Genomic DNA, 21,039 nt, shown 5'->3' on the forward strand with positions numbered 1-21,039 from the left:
TATATATATATATATATATATATATATATATAAGTATTACTACTAGTAATGTGGAGAATATCTTGTTTACGTCAAAATTAAAATCAAGCTATTCACACAGAACAAATATTTTGCACATTTTCTAGAGTGACATCTATCACCGTTGCAATCGCATCTCGCACAAGAGAGCCGCATGTTTAGAAAGTCATGTAAAATTAATGTAAGTTCAACTTTTAAAAAACATGTCTTGAGACTTTATGGCGGGTTTTCCCCCATCCCATTGCATCTCATGTTTTTAAATGAAAAAAGTACTCTGTGTGATTGGCTTTCGGCCCTTTGTATTAAATAATGCATACATACATGATGCTGTTTTTTTATAATGGTTTATGCAACTTAATTTTATTCAGTTTATAAACATTATTTTATACACTATGCACTTTTTCCACAGATTGTCATGTTGTTATTGCTTTGAATAAACGTGCAATAGTAATATTTTGCTTAATGCGCCCTCTTGTGGCATCAAGGAGACAAGCCAAAAGCTTTTTTTCCCCAAATTGAAATTATGCATTTTAAATTCAAATATAATTCAAATATTGATCATATTTAAGTACAAAATTTGAATTTAGTTTTTCAGCCATTTTGACAGCCCTAGAATTTGGTCCAATTTATTTTCTCACTAGTTACAACTTTTTTAATATTTGTGAGTAACGATCAGCATGAATGGCTACTTCAGTTTAATTAAAAAATCTTACAAGTAATAGATGAATTCTACACTAGTATCTAATAAATAGGTACTAGTTTCTATTCAGATAGTACTAGAAAAATTGGATTAAATGCTAATAACTATTTGAATATTATGAATGATGTGAAATACATACCAGTACCTAATTAATAGTTACTAGTAAGACTGAAATATGAATCAGCAACAACTGGAATGCATACTAGATACAACCCAATATAAATGAATATTTAAGCACATAATCTCCAAAGAAATCAATGGTTAAAAACACAACGCAATTTTTTTTACCAGTAACAATGGAATAGTTACTTTTCACTGCTGAGATAAACACTAGTATGTAATGGATCATTACTAGAACGTAGTACTAATAAAACTGAAAAATATACTGTTCACAACACTGGATTACTTACTAGTAACGCCAATATAAAAAAGTACTAGTAATATAAAAAGAGTATTAGTTAATTTTAAGGAATACATGTTTAAATGGCTTGCCACACACAACATATCATACACTCTGTCCCCTTCTTATACACATATGCACAAATATAGTTGGAATTAGCTTTGGTTTTGAATTCTTTAGCACGTAAAAGCACGATGCCAAAAGGTAGGGTGAGTTAGACACCCGACCGTGCATCATCGCTCGGCCACGCACCGCAACGTTCCTTTCTTCCATTCTTCTGCTGCTTGTTATTGATACGCATGCAGAGGCAGTGCTCTACTGTACTAACTGGACGACCTCTGGATTACAGTTCTCAGACAATGCACTGCACATTCAATCCTGACAAGACGAGGAGAAAGGGTCGCGAGTACCCCCCCGCCCCCGTCTTTTCCTTCTCATACGAGGAAGCTTTGGGATCAGAATGGCGAATGGCATTCTTGTCGAGCTCCGTGGAATGTGAGCACTCGAGACCTGCGTGGTTACGCACCCCGATTTGCAATATGATTTCAGCATAATCTATGCACACTAGTAAAGCACAAAGACGGGAGTGCGAGGAAGGGGGAACCATCTGAACATGGCCAAAGAGTCAAATATAAGCATCCATTTTCTCCTCTTCTTACCTATAATATCCAGCGATGCGTATCTTCCGTTTCTTTTTCTCTCCTGCTGCCGTTCGTACTGTACATTGACCTACACGCGTTTAAACATACAGGCAACTCGCTGCACGAAAAGATTTACATTGTTGCGGCTTCGCAAATAACGCAGTGTTTTCCCAGCCGCTCCCCCTAAAATCAGCGCAGAAAACGGGGTGCAGCTGAAGACTGTACAAATTGATGCGTACGTTTGATTCTTCCCCACCCCCTTTTCTTTCTGCCCTTCTCCCGCTCCTCTGTCAAGACGACTTGCACTCTTTTGCAGTCTGTACGAGGACAAATCTTCATGGAGGGGTGAGCGAGGGACTCACGACCACTCGAGGGTGAGAAAGGGGCGTGATTTTCCTTATTCTTCAGGGAAAATGGCAAGGTAGGGAAGGAAAGACAAGGAAAAAGGAATAAAGAAAGATGTCGAGATAAGGGTATTTATTAATTATGTAAATTACTGCTTATTTAATTGTCGATTTACCACACTTAATTAAGGAAATTAACCTAGAAGTGCTCGATTAGGTAATGGGCACTAATTGGGCCTAATTGTAGTACCTTAATGAGGTAGGGGTGCCATTACTCCTGCAAAGTTATTATTTGAAACAGGCAATTTTGTTCATCAGAACCTAATCAATCATTCATGAGGCTTATTTCAAATATACAGATGAATTTGTAACTTTAGTCAAAATACAATGCCTTGCTCTTCCTGTGAAACGACTTTCCTTTCGGCTGATGTCATGAAGGCCATACTGGCTGTTGGATAGTATAACCTATTTTATTAGCTGCTCGATTAGGTAATGGGCACTAATTGGGCCTAATTGTAGTACCTTAATGAGGTAGGGGTGCCATTACTCCTGCAAAGTTATTATTTGAAACAGGCAATTTTGTTCATCAGAACCTAATCAATCATTCATGAGGCTTATTTCAAATATACAGATTTGAAAAATCTGAAAGTCAGAAAAGTCAGCATGAAAACATGAATTTGTAACTTTAGTCAAAATACAATGCCTTGCTCTTCCTGTGAAACGACTTTCCTTTCGGCTGATGTCATGAAGGCCATACTGGCTGTTGGATAGTATAACCTATTTTATTAGCTATTTATAACCAAATAGCTATCTAGGGATTGTTTTAGGAAACTTACAATCAGTCTGGCTTCATTCTGGCATATAACGCCCACTTTTCTCCATCCAATAGGTTTTCATTAATATAAAAGGCCCACCAACATCCCTAAAATCTTATTAAACCAAAATCACTCACACACACACACACACACACACACAATTACAATAATCAAATAGCCTAATATACATATATTAGGCTGGTCTAGCTAACGTGTGTCCTGCAGTAAACAAACAAGCTTTTCACTATCACAATAGCAATTCACATACACTTTAAGGTGTCTTTACACGGGCTAGGCTCTGAGCCTGCCTCAAACTGTGAAGACACAATGTCACATAAAAAAGGTACTAATCGGTCTTTGTCATGGTTATGACGGAGCACATATTTCATAATTCAATAATTTGTATTTTATATTTATAATTTCTTGTTTCTATATTTATTATATTTTCAAAAATAATTTCATAAGATATTTTGTAAGTTCTTTTAGCCTACCATTGTGGTTTTTGTGGAATATAAGCTAATTTGGATTTAGCTTCTCTGCTGCCTTTGTATTGTAAAGATGGCATTAGACTAAAAGAGCTTCGCCAAATCTGTACTTTCTTGTAAGACTGCAGTGGAGTGACCAGTCAAGCGGTCTCTCTCTCTCTCTCTCTCTCTCACACACACACACACACACACACAATCCATCTTCCTCAGTCTCTCTCTCCTGCAGTTTTTTCTTCCCTTTCGAATAGACCTCTGTCCCGGCTCCCATTGTGTTGTAACCATAGTAACCAACCTGGCAGAAGTGCGCGTGCGTTATCATGTCTGCCGTCCCCATCTACCGTTTGAAGCACGAGATGCTCAGACTGGCTGCAGAGCTACTTTGCATTGATTTACTGTTGCAGGTGTTTAACAGGGAGCGAAGTTCACGAGTTGGAATTCGTTACAGCACAACATCACACGATCAGCATTCAGTAAACAACCTGTAAACCTGTGACTGAAAGGATTGCGTGTTCATATTTATATTAGGCATATTACATGTTCATAAAACAGTAGCAACTCATACATATCTCTGGTTGCAATTGTAGTGGTTTGATACAGATTTAAATATTAATTCAAGATTTTATATCTGTATAACCTATTAATTAGTCTATAAATTAGTAGCCTATATGGTTTATAAAAGGAAACAATGTTTAATAACATTGATTAAAGATAGACTTTTTGTTCTTTTCCTGTTATGCCCTGTAAATTATAAGCGTCACGTCAATATTTAGGAAAGAGACATGTGCGTGATGCTCCTTTAATGCAACAACTTAATAAACATGAAGAAAATAATGAGTAACTTATATTTGAAACGTTTGTCTGTTTTTGCCTATGCTAAAATAGGTTTGAACAAAGCCTAAGCGAAATAAACTGCAATTTGAACGAATCAGTTCAGTGAATGATTCACTCAATTAGACAGCAACTTGTCGCCATCTACTTGCATAATGAGCTAACCTGTTGAAAGAGTTACTGAAAAAAAAACCCCACTAATGCACAGACTGACTTTTTGTCTGCAAACGCGCAAATACAGACAAGCAGAGTGATACAAATAAAGAAAAGACTCAAATCGATAAAAATAAAAAAAACTTGAGAACCGGAAGTCCGGAACTAAGTGATCAGATACACTGATCTATAATAGAGTCATTATATAGATCAGTGGTTCTATAATGTTTCTGATTATAACTTTACACAACTTCGGAGAGATGCAGTGTGTGCCTTATGGTTTCAAGATCAGAGCACACACACTATTTAAACATTCTCCTCAATAACTTTATGTTCTGCACAGCAATGTTTCAATAGTCTTTCTGTAGCCATCTCTCTTGTGTCTGTCCCAGGGCTGATCATACGGACCTTCAGCAGCAGATACCCAAGAGCTTTCTACTGTGAGAGTCACTGACACTTTTCACAAAGAAGTGTCCAAAAACAGAGCACAAAAAAGTATAAAATTGTGGAAAGACGAGAACAAAGAAATAACCTGCAGTTAAAATCTCAAATAGATCTGGAGAAGTATTTATGAAACACTGGCCTGAATCCTCACCAGGCTACATATCGCTTAAGATCTGTGTCATGAAAAAACTACATCACTGTTTTGTTCAGCCCTTAAATAAAATGTCTCTCAGTGCAGTCTTAACATGTCTGTCTTTATTCATCTTAACAACACAACCCAAGTTTGTTTTTCTTCTTTCTTAATTGCCATACATCCTACACATAACACTTAACACAGTGCCATCTAGTGGTTTCCTAGAGTAACAGGCACAATCAATTGATATCATCACATCCCCCTTTCTTCAAAGAAACAAACAAGTAACCTTAGTATTCTTTGTAACAATCTTAAGTTGCACTTAGTATAACATTTTAACTCAATGTTTATTTTTGCACGTTTTATATGCACAGTTAACGCAAATGATGAACTACAAACGAACATTTTCTCAATACTACATTTTCAGCAGTTTCTTACAGATTTAATCTATCAGGTTTTTTAACGGGTCTTGTAGATCTTCTAAGTGTGAATGTATGGCTGTTTGATGTTTGTGTGTCTATGTTCGTATCAGTGTTGCAGTCATTTGTTGTGTACAATGCAGTTGATTCAGACTTCACATTGCATTGATTCAGGTCTTTCACTTCTTTTCCAGTCTTTAAAAGATCACGTCTGTTCCGTCTGAAGATTTGTCCATCATGTGTTTTCACAGTATAAGATCTTGGAGCTACTTCTTGCATAACTGTGGTCTTCTTGCTCCAGCTCTCGTCACTTTTGATTCTGACAACATCATCCCTCACCAACGACTGTAGATGCTTTGCAGTCCTGTCGTAGTAGAACTTTTGTCTATACTTTAGTTGCTTGAGTTTCTGCTTTATTTTCACATTTGCTTTTTGTTTTGAACAAGAGGGCAGTGTAGTGCGAAGTTTCCAATTCATCAGCATCTCAGCTGGGGCCATGCCACACTCTAACGGAGAGGTTCTGTAATTGAGCAGAGCAAGGTAAGGATCAGATTTACTGTCAGCAGCCTTTTTCAAAAGTTGCTTGAGAATGTGAACTCCTTTCTCAGCTTTGCCAATTGACTGAGCATATTCTGGACTTGAAGTGACATGCTTGAAGTCATATTGCACTGAAAACTCTTGCCACACTTTGTAGACATATCCGAGAGTAAGGCCAATTCAGGGTAATTTGAGTAGTAATCAATCACCACTAGATAGTTATTGCCTTTCAGATGGAAGAGATCCATTCCCACCTTCTCCCAGGGTGATGTTGGTAAGTCCGGTATAATCATTGGCTCCTTAGTTTGCCTTTTTCTGAATTTTTGACATGTGTCACACTGTCTCACCAGACATCTTTTCGATGTCTTTGTTTATTCCAGGCCGAAAGACCATCTCTCTCGCTCTCCTCTTACATTTTTCTACACCGAGATGACCTTCGTGAATTCTCTGTAGTATGTCTCGTCTCGAGCTTTGCGGAATGACGATTCTGTTTTGTTTCAGAAGAATTCCATCCACCACACATAGATCACCTCCGATGTCATGGAATCTTGGAGATGAACTCGTCGGCCATCCAGTATACATGTTGTCAATGACAGCTTGCAACGCAGCGTCTTTTTTGGTTTCTTCAGCTATTTGCATCTGACACTGGAAACGCAGTGCGGACCATATTCACATGAATCTCAACATCTCCTTCTGTTGTACTCTCACTATCTCTTGTGGGTGCTCGTGAGAGGGTATCTGCCAGCACTAAGTATTTGCCAGGCGTATACACCAAATTGAAATCATACCTCTGCAATTTCATCATCAGTCTTTGAATCCTTGGTGTCATTTCATTCAGATTCTTTTTTATTATTGCAATTAATGGACGATGATCAGTTTCTGCAGTAAAGGTAGGAAGGCCATATATATAGTTATGAAATTTCTCCAGGCCAAAGACTAATCCCAAGCACTCTTTCTCAATTTGTGCATATCGACACTCAGAATCAGTCATGGATCTGCTTGCATATGCTACTGGCTTCCTGATCTCATCATCAGCTTGCAATAAAACTGCACCAAGACCATTCTTGGAGGCATCTGTGGACACTTTGGTTTTCTTTGTTGGATCAAAGAATTGTAATACGGGTGCAGAGGTTAATGCTATTTTCAGCTGTTGCCATTCACTCTCATGTTTGTCTGTCCATACAAAGTCTGTTGTCTTTTGTAGGAGTTCTCGTAGGCATGACGTTTTTGCAGAAAGATTCGGAATGAACTTTCCGACATAATTCACCATACCCATGATGCGCTGTACTCCTTTCCTGTCTGTGGGACTTTCCATTTTTAGAATGGCACTGATCTTCTCACCGTCTGGCCGTATCCCTTGACTTGACAATTTGTCCCCAAGAAATACAAGTTCTTGCACACCAAACTGACATTTGTTTTTGTTTCGTTTCAGTCCACTCAATCTGATTTTCTGTAGCACTCTGGTCAATCTGCTGTTGTGCTCTTGAAGCCAAGATCCCCAAACGATGATGTCATCAATATATACTCTAACTCCTTCAAGTCCTTCAATGATGTTTTCCATCGCTCTGTGGAAGATTTCAGAAGCAGAAACAATTCCAAATGGCAGTCTAAGAAAAGAATATCTCCCAAATGGAGTGTTGAAGGTACAGTACTTTGTGCTGTCCTCGTCTAGACGTATCTGCCAAAATCCTTGTGAGGCATCAAGCTTCGTGAAATATTTGGCACCTGACATTTCATTCATTGTTTCTTCACGTTTTGGTATTTGATAGTGCTCACTCTTTATGCTGTCATTCAGATCTTTCGGATCCATGCACACTCTTAAGTCTCCGTTCTTTTTCTTGACACACACCATTGAGTTCACCCAGTCAGTTGGTTCTATTCTTTTGATAACTCCTAATGTGGTCATTCTGACTAATTCTTTCTTTAGACAATCTTTGAGTGGAGCTGGAACTCGGCATGCAGGATGCACTACAGGCTGTGCATTTTCCTTCAGCTGAATCTTGTAAAACTAAGGTAAAACAGCAAAGCCTTCAAAAGCATCTGCAAAGTTCTGCACTATGTTATCCACAGAGTTACTTGTAGTCACAGCTGAATTGTTGTGGTTGATGTGGTACACCCTTTTGACAAGACTCAAGCGCTCACAGGCTTTGTCACCTAGCAGGGACTCTAGTTCCTCAGCTACAACAGAGAAGAGTAAGTGATGCACTTTTTCCATTGTAGTCCTTGAGAAGTATTGGCTTTTTCTTGATTTTTGGCTTTTCTGTCATATTTTTGATGTCCGACATGCTAATTAAGTTTGCTTTGGCACCTGTATCAAGCTTGAGAGTGACCAGCGCTCCATTGATCTGTAGTGGTGCCACCCATTTGTCATTTTTTTACAGCATCCTCTTGACTCTGTGCATCAACTGATAACTTTCCACCAGTGTGTCCACTAGTGTTTTCAGATTCCAGCTTGTTTTCACAGGTTACCATGTACGAAGAATGTAGTGCACAGGTCAGTTTCCTCTATCATTTTGACAGATTGCCCTTTTTGTTTAACTTTTCCTTTAGAAAAACATTGTTTTGCGAAATGATTTTTACCATAACACTTCGCACATTGTTTCCCAAAGGCTGGACATTGCTTAGGCTGATGTTCAGTACCGTTTGCAATTATAAATGCCATCCTTCTGTTTCACAGCTCTGGACGTGCATCGCTTCTCTTTGAAAGATATGGCACCAATTGCAGCATCTGCACTTAGAGACACGCTTTTTGGCATCATTTCACCAAATGTTTTCACATGAAGTTGAGCAAGTTCACTGGCTTGACAAATTTTAATTGCCTCTTGCAAAGTGAGCTCTGTTTCTCTCAGTAAGCGGTGTCTGAGTTTTGCATCATAGATGCCAAAAACAATCTGATCTCTTATCATTGAAGGATTTAGCTGATCAAAATTGCATGTCTTAGCCTTTAGTCTCAAGTCAGTCAGGAAGTTATCAAATGTTTCTGCACACGTGAACGAAACACCTATCTTTCATTCTTTTTGGGCGAACAATGAGCAGTGAATTTGGCCAGCACACCATCAAGCTTGTTTCTATCTTCATTCTCATTAAAGACGAAAGTATTATACACTTCAATAGCCTGTGGACCAGCAATCGTCAGTAGTAAAGCAACCTTACCTGCTTCTGGCTTTGTGGCCATCCCGATAGCGGCCATGTATAGCTCAAATTGCTGTTTGAAACTGCGCCCGTTGCTGTCCACATTTCCCGTGAGCTTCAAGTTCTCCGGTGGTTTTAGAGTATCCATTATGTCGCTTTCACAACAGTCTGCTCTTTGTTTGATTTCACTCCTGGTACCACGTTTTGTTCAGTCCTTAAATAAAATGTCTCTAAGTGCAGTCTTAACATGTCTGTCTTTATACATCTTAACAACACAACCCAAGTTTGTTTTTCTTCTTTCTTAATTGCCATGTATCCAACACATAACACTTAACACAGTGCCATCTAGTGGCTTCCTAGAGTAACAGGCACAATCAATTGATATCATCACAATCACCTTATCCCTTCAGAAAGCCTGACATACATTTGTTTGATTTGCCCAGTGTGCGTCACAGATGTATTTTGTGTGTTGCCCTAAGTATGATCAAATCTGTCAAGTGTCTTAAGGGAGTTGCCCATCATTACCACGGCCATGCCACACTAAATGTGGCTAGTGTAGCCTACAAGAAAATCTGAACAATTTCAGTAAAATGCTAATAATTTAATTATTAATTTACTATAAAAATATCAGTATTTTTACAATATAAATATATGTGACCCTGGACCACAAAACCAGTCATAGGGGTCAATTGTTTTTTTAAAATTGATATCTCTCTCAAAGCTGAATAAATAAGCTTTCCATTGATGTATGGTTTGTTAGGATAGGGCACATTTTTACAATATAAATATATGTGACCCTGGACCACAAAACCAGTCATAGGGGTCAATTGTTTTTTTTAAATTGATATCTCTCTCAAAGCTGAATAAATAAGCTTTCCATTGATGTATGGTTTGTTAGGATAGGGCAATATTTGGCCGAGATACAACTATTTGAAAATCTGGAATCTGAGGGTGCAAAAAAAAAATCTAAATATTGAGAAAATCGCCTTTAAAGTTGTCCAAATGAAGTTCTTAATGCATTTTACTAATCAAAAATTAAGTTTTGTTATATTTACAGTAGGAAATTTACAAAATATCTTTATGGAACATGATCTTTACTTAATATCCTAATGATTTTTGGCATAAAAGAAAAATATATAAATTTGACCCATACAATGCATTTTTTGGAATTGCTACAAATATACCTGTGCAACTTAAGACTGGTTTTGTGGTCCAGGGTCACATATAAAATAAATATACATATATAATAGCAAATCTATAAAATATTATTGCAATTTAAAATGTTTTCCAGTTTAATATTTTAAAATGTATTCTAGTTTAATATTTTAAAACGTAATTTATTCCTGTGATGGCAAAGCTGAATTTTCAGCAGTCATTACTCCAGCGTCACATGATCCTTAGCTTAGTGCTGAAGCAACATTTATTATTATGAATATGGAAAACAGTTTTGCTGCTTAATGTGTGTGTGGAAACCATGATACATATTTTTTTCAGGATGCTAAACAAGACATTCAAAAGAACAGCATTATTTGGAATAGAAAGCTTTAGTAACATTATAAATGTCTTTACTGCAATTTTTAACATCAATTGGCAACTTGGCTGAACAAAAGTGTTTTTTTTAATCTCACTGACTCCAAATTTTAAATGGTAATGTACATAATAATAATAAAAAAAACTTGGGAGAAAAAAAAAAAAAAGAGCAACAGTGTGCTCACTAAGCATATTGCTGACTATTGAGGCATATATGTAACAGCACAGCCAATGATGTAACAAGGTCTTTTTATTAGTTAATATGTTTAATTAGTCAGCATTGTACAGTTAAACCCACAGATATCCTAGTGTCAACACAAACATATACGGACTTTACAGTGAATGTGTGTGCGCGTGTATATATGTGTAGTGTGTCATTAAATATTTGGATACTGAAATATTGGAAGCATGAGAATTCATTTAAATACAAAGATGTCTGAGTGTATGTATATATCACAAGGTTGAAGAGCTGTCTGAATTATGATGAATGCTGGTGAGTATGCTTTGGGAGTAGTAACGTGGTATGAAGTACACAGGCCAGGTCAAAATCCACACAACAGAGGTGCAGTCTAAAACATCAGCCTGTGTTATAATACCTCATGCCAGCACACATCCCTGTAAGGAGCTGACTACAAATATTGAGACAGTTCAGATCGATCAAACATTTGACCCATCAGTTATAATTTTCTTCTCTATCCCTCCCTTCTCTCTTCACAGCATCAGCTAGATAACTCCATCTGTAAACAGATGCACAATGTCAACAACAACAAAAAAAAAGAACTCTCTGAGTGTAATCTACAAATCCAAATTTCAAAGAGAGAGGTTTCATTCAGGCCATGCGAGATTCATACCTCTCACCAGTCATAGCGTGGGCGGGAGTGAGGAGGATGGTGGCGTGGTGACTCGTGGTGAGGCGAGGGAGAGGAGGAGGAGCTCGGAGGCGCTGTCAGGGCCAGCTGCTGTCCTACCCCTGCATTCCGCTCACGCCCATAATCTTATCAAACATTTGACCCATCAGTTATAATTTTCTTCTCTATCCCTCCCTTCTCTCTTCACAGCATCAGCTAGATAACTCCATCTGTAAACAGATGCACAATGTCAACAACAACAAAAAAAAGAACTCTCTGAGTGTAATCTACAAATCCAAATTTCAAAGAGAGAGGTTTCATTCAGGCCATGCGAGATTCATACCTCTCACCAGTCATAGCGTGGGCGGGAGTGAGGAGGATGGTGGCGTGGTGACTCGTGGTGAGGCGAGGGAGAGGAGGAGGAGCTCGGAGGCGCTGTCAGGGCCAGCTGCTGTCCTACCCCTGCATTCCGCTCACGCCCATAATCTAAACTACGGGCATTAGGGGGGCGGTACCGGCCTACCTCTCTTCTCCACTCTTCATCAAAGGCAGCTGCCCCACCTGAAAGAGTGATTTTTTTCAATAGTGAATAGGAGAATTTCTTCACAAAGGTCAGGGACAAAATGGAAGCGGTTACAGTTACAGGGGGAAAAAGGGAAAGAGGGACTCACTCTCTTCCAGGTTAAAGAAGTCCTGTCTCTCTTCACGGTCTCCCGTGAGACGGTTCCTTGAGCGTTCCATCACATGACCTCTATCACCAATGTGATGCCCTATAGCCATTCGCTCCAGCCCGCTCTCACTGTCCCGCATCGTTTGACGTGTCTCTCTGATCTAAACAAAAACACACAATGTGGTATTTCAGTGAAAACATATCTTAATAACAAAGCATTGGCAATCCACTTTAACCAGTCCATCACTGTCAGTCTTTTAAGGAATTTAATGATTCTGATTACTCTTAAGAATTCCTTCATAGTTCCTTATTATTCCCATTACCAATTCAAATTTGAGGAATAAATATCTGGACAAGTAAAATGCATTTCTGTTGCCAAATGCAGGGACCATTGCAATGAAACAAAAAAATACGAACACATTTCTTATTTTAATAATAAAACTCATGTGTATCTGGAACTTCACATTGTCATTTGAACAACCAGTTGGAAACGACACAGATTTAAGTCTCACAAGGCTTAAGTACCACTTAATACAGTACCAGTTCTCGGAGTCTGACATGACGAAATTATTGACTTGTGGTTCAGCGGGTCAGATTAATTGAGAAACTGTTTGCGATTCATTTACATTATAAGAGTCAGGAAATCACTTGTAGCAGTGTATGTATTTTCATCAATAAAAAGAACAGGCTTATAACAGTCATTCGCTTGAGAATTAGACATCACTAGTCCTTCTACGTGTTCTTCATTAATAAAAAAGAACTCCTTCTACGTGTTCTTCATTAATAAAAAAGAACTGTCACACTATACGTTTTTTATAAGTTTTAACTTCATGTACCATTACCAGAACCAAATTGCACCAAATTTTGGTTTAGGTATTTATTATTATTATTTTTTAGATGCAACTATTTCTGAATATGAAATATAAAAATTAACGCATTTTGATGCCGACCGATGACCTGACAAACACCAAATTAAACAAGTTCAATCAGTGAAAACATGGCCAGCCAAAACCAACAGATGCCCATTGAAGTCAGTGCTGTTTGTCTGGTACAGTTACTTTTTCATTCAACATTTTCTAGCTAGCAGGATTAAAGTAATTTAGGAAATAATGATCAAACAATGGAGAATGTCATTATAAATGGGCATATATCAATTTGTGTGCCAGATATTCAAAACTAGGGTTCAAAAATCAGGGGCCGTTTACACGGCAACATTTTCAGCCAAAAACGGGACACTTTTTATGCGTTTTGCCCCAGGTGTGCCTCACACGTTCTGAAAAGTGAAGCTGCGGGCTCTTTGATCGCCCCCTGGTGGCTGGCTGCAGTACAGGTCATAAACCCCGCCCTCTCCATGTAAACGAATGGGACTGGAGTCAAAATAAAAAAAATAAAATTACACTTCCAATACAATTTTCCGAAAGATGGTTTTGGTCATTTAAGGAAGTTATCATGATGCTGATATATGTTCAATTGTTCATTTTTGTGATAAGTTTGATTTTAGCTAATAATTTGATGCTATAAAAATGGGGCGTGTCGTTATTGTTGTTTGGGTCTGCAGAAGTTTGGGTGGGAGTTTGATACCGAGGCTCCACCTCACGACACTACTGTGCAGACTCCGTAGTCCTCAGTTTGGAGCAAACGACGTCATTTACTCAAGATGGCAGCGGCCATACTGAGATGCTTTGGCTTCACTTTTCTATAGTGGAAGGAATAGGAGACATGTTGTCCATGTTTTTTTTTTACAGTCTATGGTTTTGCCTGTTCGTTTACATGACAACGGCGTTTTGGGGACTGAAAACGCATATTTTTGAAAACGGTTTTCAAAGTGCAAGTTTTTGAAAATCGTGTCCATGTTATCGTGTCCATGTAAACACCCAAAACGGGAATCTTTGAAAACGGCGACTTCATGCACGTGCGTAGTACGTGACAGGTATGTAGGTATGCGCAGTACGTGAAAGTGCGAACAAACATACACAACAATGGCAGAGTACATGGTAGTGTTGTTGTTGCTGCTCACAAAATTACTTGCTGCAATTATATTGCTTGTTTATTTACGTCTGTGGGCAAGCTGCTATCGCTATGAATGAGGAGTAGAGCAACAGGCGGTGTGGTGATTTTAGTGATGGAACTCCCGCCCACAAAGAGCTAATCGTCACTTCCCTACAGGTGCCGTTTACTAACAAGGTGACAGCGCCAACTACTGGCCTGGCATACGTAACAGCGTTTTTGGCTGTTATCGCGGATATGTAAACACGAATCATTTTGAAAACATTGTTGTGTATATGTGAAACTTTTTAAAAACGCAAGGGAAAAACTTGTCCGTTTTTGACTACATCGTTGTCGTGTAAATATAGCCTCAGTCACGGACACATTCCCCCTTCATGTCTATTGCGTAATACATTGTGCTGTGTGTCCATGTGTCACTTACACCCCCGGGAGCAGTGCGAAATTCACTGGTCTGCTGATAGACTTTAGGTGCTCCTGTGTCTATGGAGGAGTATGAGATGACTGTGGAGGAAGAAAAGGTCTGGCAGTTTGGAGAACCAGACATTTGTTCCTACAGAGTAAAGAAAACAAGAAGTTATGAAAGTGTGATCTAAGATCAATTGACTTCAATCATTTATGCAATTGTAGTCAAAATATAGAGAATTAATTAAGATTTCGATTATTTTAATGTGAAATAAACAAGGCAGCTACTTGAAAGTCACAGTTTGCACTTACTCCAGCTCAAAAGCTATAAATGATAATGCACCCTTACCATTAACAAATGGAAGCCTTGTTCTTAAAGTATGTTTCAATGATTCCGATTTCTGGCTGCTAGGCCACCATGAAACTCACCATGTTCTCCATCATCCCACTCATCATGCTGAACATGTCCATGAAACCTCCACCCTGAGAAAACCCCACCCCCCCCCCACAGAATTCTCAAAATGCATTGATGTAAAAATTATGATAATGCACAATTTCTGCCACTAATCAAATAAATGAACTCCTTCGGGTATTTTTGTTGCCATTAAAGCATAAGATGCTCTGTGGTTCCTTTTCAAATCCTCCTGGAGATGATTATTAGATTTTACAACTGATCTATAATGGAGAACTGGATTGCTCATGACGTCATAAATGTGAAGCCACCACACCGCCATATTGGTATTCCCTAGTATTCCCATTTATTCTATTGAACTAATAGGAAATCATATGATTTTAATGAGAAAACATCACCTCACAAGTCAGCGTTTTTATATCTTAAGTATCCCTGTACATTCTTACAATTATTTTTTTATTATTTGTTTATTTGTTTAAAGTGGGTAATTTCCCCAACTTATTAAAAAGTTACGTTCATATACATTACAGTAGCGTACATCAGATGAACATGATTACAAATGACAAGGTGCTCATTCTGAAATCTGAATAAAGATTTATGCTTTGTATACACGTATACCTTACTTCTTGTACAGTTATTCACGGTTTATGTAATTTTGTGTTTTTATTCATACAGTAGGCTAACTGCAAATGTTTCAACATTGATTTTGTTAACAGCATTCATGCAGGTGATGATTTATACGTTGGTTAAATTAATAATTAATTCAACATACATGCATAACATTTTACTCCTAACGGTAATGCTAATAAAACGCCATAGAATTTGCGTGATCTTTAAGAGTCTGAAATAGATGTTGATAAATCAGGACATTAAAAATATACACATCATAACTTATTCAGAGAAATAATACTGATTACTACATACGATACGGACTTAAAGAATTTAATTTAAAAAATTTATTTCCAAGATGATGCATGGTAAGCTTTAATTTTCAATACAACATACAGCAATATAGTAACAGAGGCTTGTATTGTATTATACATTGTATATTCAAATCAATTTCTGATACTAAATCGAGATGTATTTTCATGTTTAATATTTCCTGCATAATTACGTACATAAAGAAATATATTTTGTGTTGGCTCAGTTACCCGTGTCGACAAGTGCGCAGCAGACACACCCACCTAAACAATTTCGATATATCACTTATCCTGCCCAAAAAGACCATAAACATTGCAGATAACATCTGAAGTAAAAATTACTTTACATACACATATCTTAAAAGCATATCTTCGAACTCAATGAGCAATCCAGTCATTATATAGATCAGTGGAATTTACACAAACTTGAGGAGGTCATGCAGCTCAAACACTGCTGCAAACAGGTGAACAAGGAACAAGGTCATACCATTCCCATCATGCCAAAGGGGGACAAGGCTCCAGCTTGTGGCTACAAAGGGTAAAATATGGAAACTTTAATCTTCAATACAAGCCTAAAATCACTCATAAACACCTACAAGTACAATTGAGACTAACTGCAGAGATGCCAATTCAGCATCAAACTGACTGGTCAACATATTAACAGAATTTTCACTTAAAGGGGTCATATGATGTTGCTAAAAAGAACATTATTTTGTGTATTCAGTGTAATGCAATGTGTTTATGTGGTTTAAGGTTAAAAAAACACATTATTTTCCACATACTGTACATTATTGTTGTTCCTCTATGCCCCGCCTTTCTGAAACACATAGATTTTTACAAAGCTCACCGTTCTGAAAAGCGAGGTGTGCTGTGATTGGCCAGCTATCCAGTGAGATGTGATTGGCTGAATACCTCAAGCATGTGCCCCTTACCGTATTGTGATGCCATGACCCGGCGAAACGAGAAAACCAATAAAACCCATTACAAATGAGGCATTTGTTGCATCCAGTGGGGACATAATTACTGATTATAATGACTTGTACTGTCTTTTTACACATTGCGTTGCATCGCGCCACGTAAACATAAAACCATGTCTGCATTTGTGATCGGAGAAATGACAAACAACAAGTGCTACTCTACACTGCTCAAAACTCGCGTTTGAACTGTCAGTGGCGAATTCTTTGAATATGAAAACGTACTTACAGTCTGCGAGTCAGAAGTGCCAGACTGTCCTTGCAAAGTTGGAATTGCCTCACTTTATAGAAACAGCCTTTGTGCAAAGTCGCATTGTAGAAGCCACATCCCCCAGGAAACAGTCCTCCATAAAATGCGCTGCACACTAGGGCTGGGCGATATGTCAAAAATATTGTATCGATAATCGCCTTTAAAAATATCATGATATCCGATAATATCGTCTACATAAGCCCCACCTCCACCACGTCCCGTCCCGCCCCGCCGGGATAACATTGCCGACATGCACCATAAACACACACCATGTTCAGTTTGGTCTTAATTATTGCCACAAAGTTTGGTTTTACTTTTCTTAGTTTGGGCTTAAACTAACAGAAAACATGAGCTTTGCTGTTATTTTGGTGTTGCTAATAATTTCCACTCTGTTCTTATCAAATTTGTGTTTGAAATGAATTTCGTTTTGTGAGGAGAACTGTTGAGGAAAAATAATAGAACCCAATTTTAAGTTCATCATGGTGAAGTTGGACATTTTGGCAGTGATTGCAAGAATGAAAAACGCATGTTGAGGTCATATAGTAATGTCTTGAATAAAATATGCCTATTTTCCGATGTTTCTACAAAATAAAATTCAGTGTTGGGCTGCCGAATCTCCGAACACGTGCATGTTGAGGGGCGAGCTAAGATATAGTACTATAATGTCTTCAGCCGTTTGTAAATGAATTAAGAATTTATAGTGCTATATATCAGCTTAATTAAACAATTATATTGTATACAAGGTATAAAAAATCTGTAAAAATATTGCACTGAAATGTGCGCTGATAGTGCATATTTTAATTCTACCAGTCATGTTTGTGGTTTTTCATCATTATGCAGTCGGTTTAAATAAATATTCAGAAACACATGGAGTGCTACTTTTTGTCTTTTTTGTGTTTAACTTTTATTAAACTGCAGATCAAAATAGAACAGGCCTATACCCTAAATAAGGATAAATTATATTGGAACGCATCTTCAAAATAATCGCATACACAGATGCACGTTGCCATTACAGAAGTCAGCGCCAAACAACAGGCAAATAAAATATAAACTGAGGTTACAAAAGTGATTCAGTCAAGATCAGTGAGGGATTTTCTTTTCTTTCGTTCTTTAAATTAACATCAATGGCTGGCGGCAGCGGCTGCTGTCAATGCACGGATCCAATACACCCTTTTTTTGTTGTTTCTCAACTCTTTACGTTCACTTAAGACATAACCGATTGTATTTATGGGATATTTTGATATAATTCTGTGTTTATTTGTCCTTTTGAATGTGTAAGAATGCGAGAAAGAGAGCTCAGTCCAGTGTTCGCTTATATAAGAGGCGGCTTTTGTGCGTGTGCAGCACAGAAAACAGCGCGCGAGTACAGAAGTGAGTTCCATTTCGTCTTCTTGCAGTTTAATCTTTTGAAATCACAATAAAAGCGCATACAGAAATCGAGAAGCAGAAACAAAATGTATAATTTTATAACAAGTAATTTGATTCCTTATGCATCTGATCTGATTTCCGAAATTGGAATAGCTTTTCGATGCCCAACCCTCCTACTAAATTATTTCATTCTCGCATGCAAAAAGACCTGTATGGTGACTATGGGGCTATGTAAAATATTTTTTACAACTTACTAGGTTTATAATTTGTCATTTTTTCCCGATAATGTCGATAATCGTTTGTTACCTGACTGTTGACATCGACATCGCGATACTTACGAGACATCGTCGATATACGATAATATAGTCATATCGCCCAGCCCTACTGCACACACTCGAATATTTGGGTTGAACTGTTCTGGAACAGTGTTGTAAATACAACTTAACCACTGATTTCTAGTTGTGTCCTCTTTTGGAAGGCCAAACAAAGTAGTTTCGCTTTCACAACAAAACACACAGCATCTCCACAACATGGTGGCAGCAACAATACTTCAGCGAGACTCAGTTACGCCTTCTTTCTTTGCGTGAACATTTGGGCGTGCAATGCAAATCTTCCCAAACAGTGACGTAGACATGTAGGCATGAGGCGTGGATGAGTCTTAACTTTTATAAAGAATATCTCTTTGGGTTTGAGACTTTAATCTTTGCACCTTTAGGGATCTTATCTATGCACAAACAGCTTGTAACACTCCAAAGAGAAAGGAAAACTTGAAATCGCATCATATGCTTTAACCCTCATGTTGTGTTCTGGTCGTTTTGACCCAGAGAGGAATTTCATTTTGTCAAAAAAGCTAAATAATTGGACTAAAACGTACTAATTTTCTTCAAAATTATCATGGTTAACGTTTTGGGATTTTTTCCCCCACCATGTTACACTTGTGATGTTCCAGTCAAAAATGACCAGCCTACAAATAATTGCTTAGAAATTTCTCGCTATGCTAGATTACTACTAAATATTGGACTCAAATCTTTTTATCAATGGGATTTTTTCCCCCCCATGTTACACTTGTGATGTTCCCAGTCAAAAATGACCAGCCTACAAATAATTGCTTAGAAATTTCTCGCTATGCTAGATTACTACTAAATATTGGACTCAAATCTTTTTATCAACCTCTTTTCTGTCTGTTAGCACAGGTTTTGGGCCACAGAGGAGAAACAATAAGGTACAGTATGTGAAAATGTGTTTTTTTAACTTTAAACCGCACAAACACATTTCATTACACCAAATACACAAAATAAATGTTCTTTTTAGCAGCATCATATGACCCCTTTAAAAGGCAGGTCATTGACCATGAACATCAAATTCGATAAATGTCTTTTACATAGAACAAGTGTTAAAAATCTGCAAATCAGGCCATTTTTACAGCTCTAATGCATACCTGCAAGCGTGTACTTGGATGCTGGATCTGAGGGGCGAGAGGAAATGGGTCCATCCCAAAAGACCCAAAGAGACTCCTCATCTGTTGCCTGTGTGCAGCAAACGGATCCCTGTCACAACATAACTTGCAGTTATAGTATACATTTGTAAAATGTATTTTGAAACAATTTATTTTAAAGCACAAATTAATTATTAGGTTATCCTCAAACACTCAAATACATGTTTTCATTTTGAAAGTGCTAATACTCACATCATGTACGGGCTGTCATCCACATCATTCAAATAACGAAACATTGTTGTTGTTTTTCTTTCTTGGTTGGTTGAACTTGCACCAGTAAATAAACTTCCGTTTCTTTAATCAAAATCCAACACAACAGCAGCTCAGGAGCTCTTAATTGGCCAACCAATCATCAAGTTCCCTTTGCCAGATATGCAAAACAGTCTCAACTGGAGAATTATACAATTCGGCCTACCTAATCACAATACAAACCACCAATTTACCGAGCGAGATGAATAAAACACACTCGTATAATAAAGCCTCTGCAGAACATTTATCCCTACGCTAATACTGTCGAATATTCCAGACAGGTGCTAATCCAAAACAGCCTGCGAGCTATTTCAGATTGTTAGCCTAACATAATAACATGCGCGCGGAAATGATTTGTTTACAACCACAACGGGGTTCGGTGATACAAGTCAATGTGAATTTTGTCCAGCTGGCGAGAAAAACAGCAGCACGCAGAGCAGACGGACCGACGGATATACCCTCCGCAGATGAGCACAGGAAGACAGTATGACAAAGGAAACAAACCCTTGAAGATGTTGGGCGAAAATCTTGCGCTTCTAAGCGATTCACGCGTTTTTTTCGGAATGCACTACATCAGAGTCGTTTCAGTACCACACGCTATCATTAAAAAGATAAAGTCCAGTGAGGAAGAGGCGCTTTTGGTAGGAAAATTACGCGCACTTAGTAAAACAGGCACAAAAGCCAAACGTCAACAGAAAAGCGAGATGGGAGGGGGAGGAAGAGGAGGGGAAGAGCGCAACGCACATTCCGGCGAAGAAAGATAAAAGTTTAAGCGCTGCTCTCAGAATGGCTGTTTTTGGCTCAGATGCCTTTATATTTTGGTGGCCATTTGGTCATTTGATGGTTGTCTTATTGATTTTACGAG

General features: G+C 38.0%; 2 protein-coding genes across 9 annotated transcripts in view; both read right to left on the minus strand.

The window, feature by feature from the left end:
* LOC107552849 (atrophin-1-like) overlaps nucleotides 1-9,177 on the minus strand; it is a 21,379-nt gene extending 12,202 nt beyond the window's left edge. For 2 of the 4 annotated variants that reach the window (XM_016234857.1, XM_016234854.1), the window contains exon 1: nucleotides 1,778-2,178. The gene's annotated coding sequence lies outside the window, so the exon portion shown is untranslated. Of the gene's footprint in view, nucleotides 1-1,370; nucleotides 2,179-9,070 lie in introns of those variants that run through there. The other 2 variants (XM_016234856.1, XM_016234853.1) reach the window with 2 other exon arrangements.
* Nucleotides 9,178-10,811: 1,634 nt separating this feature from the next.
* mlf2 (myeloid leukemia factor 2) lies at nucleotides 10,812-20,915 on the minus strand. Of its 5 annotated transcripts, none has more exons than XM_016234862.1 (9): nucleotides 20,118-20,915; nucleotides 19,869-19,977; nucleotides 16,326-16,367; nucleotides 14,936-14,989; nucleotides 14,526-14,654; nucleotides 12,099-12,258; nucleotides 11,914-11,988; nucleotides 11,438-11,573; nucleotides 10,812-11,316 (listed from the first exon to the last, which is right to left on the minus strand). In XM_016234862.1, coding segments are annotated over exons 1-9 (750 nt in total). In that variant the 5' UTR covers nucleotides 20,162-20,915; the 3' UTR covers nucleotides 10,812-11,315. The 5 variants fall into 5 exon arrangements, with proteins under 5 accessions (XP_016090348.1, XP_016090346.1, XP_016090349.1 ...); XM_016234860.1 differs by having other exon boundaries at nucleotides 11,431-11,573; nucleotides 20,118-20,914; XM_016234863.1 differs by lacking the exons at nucleotides 10,812-11,316; nucleotides 11,438-11,573 and adding an exon at nucleotides 11,576-11,657 and having other exon boundaries at nucleotides 11,771-11,988; nucleotides 19,869-19,956; nucleotides 20,118-20,914.
* Between the last annotated feature and the right edge of the window lie 124 nt (nucleotides 20,916-21,039).

The sequence above is a fragment of the Sinocyclocheilus grahami genome, unplaced genomic scaffold (assembly GCF_001515645.1).
Source record: "Sinocyclocheilus grahami isolate Dianchi unplaced genomic scaffold, SAMN03320097.WGS_v1.1 scaffold459.1, whole genome shotgun sequence".
NCBI classification, from domain to species: domain Eukaryota; kingdom Metazoa; phylum Chordata; class Actinopteri; order Cypriniformes; family Cyprinidae; genus Sinocyclocheilus; species Sinocyclocheilus grahami.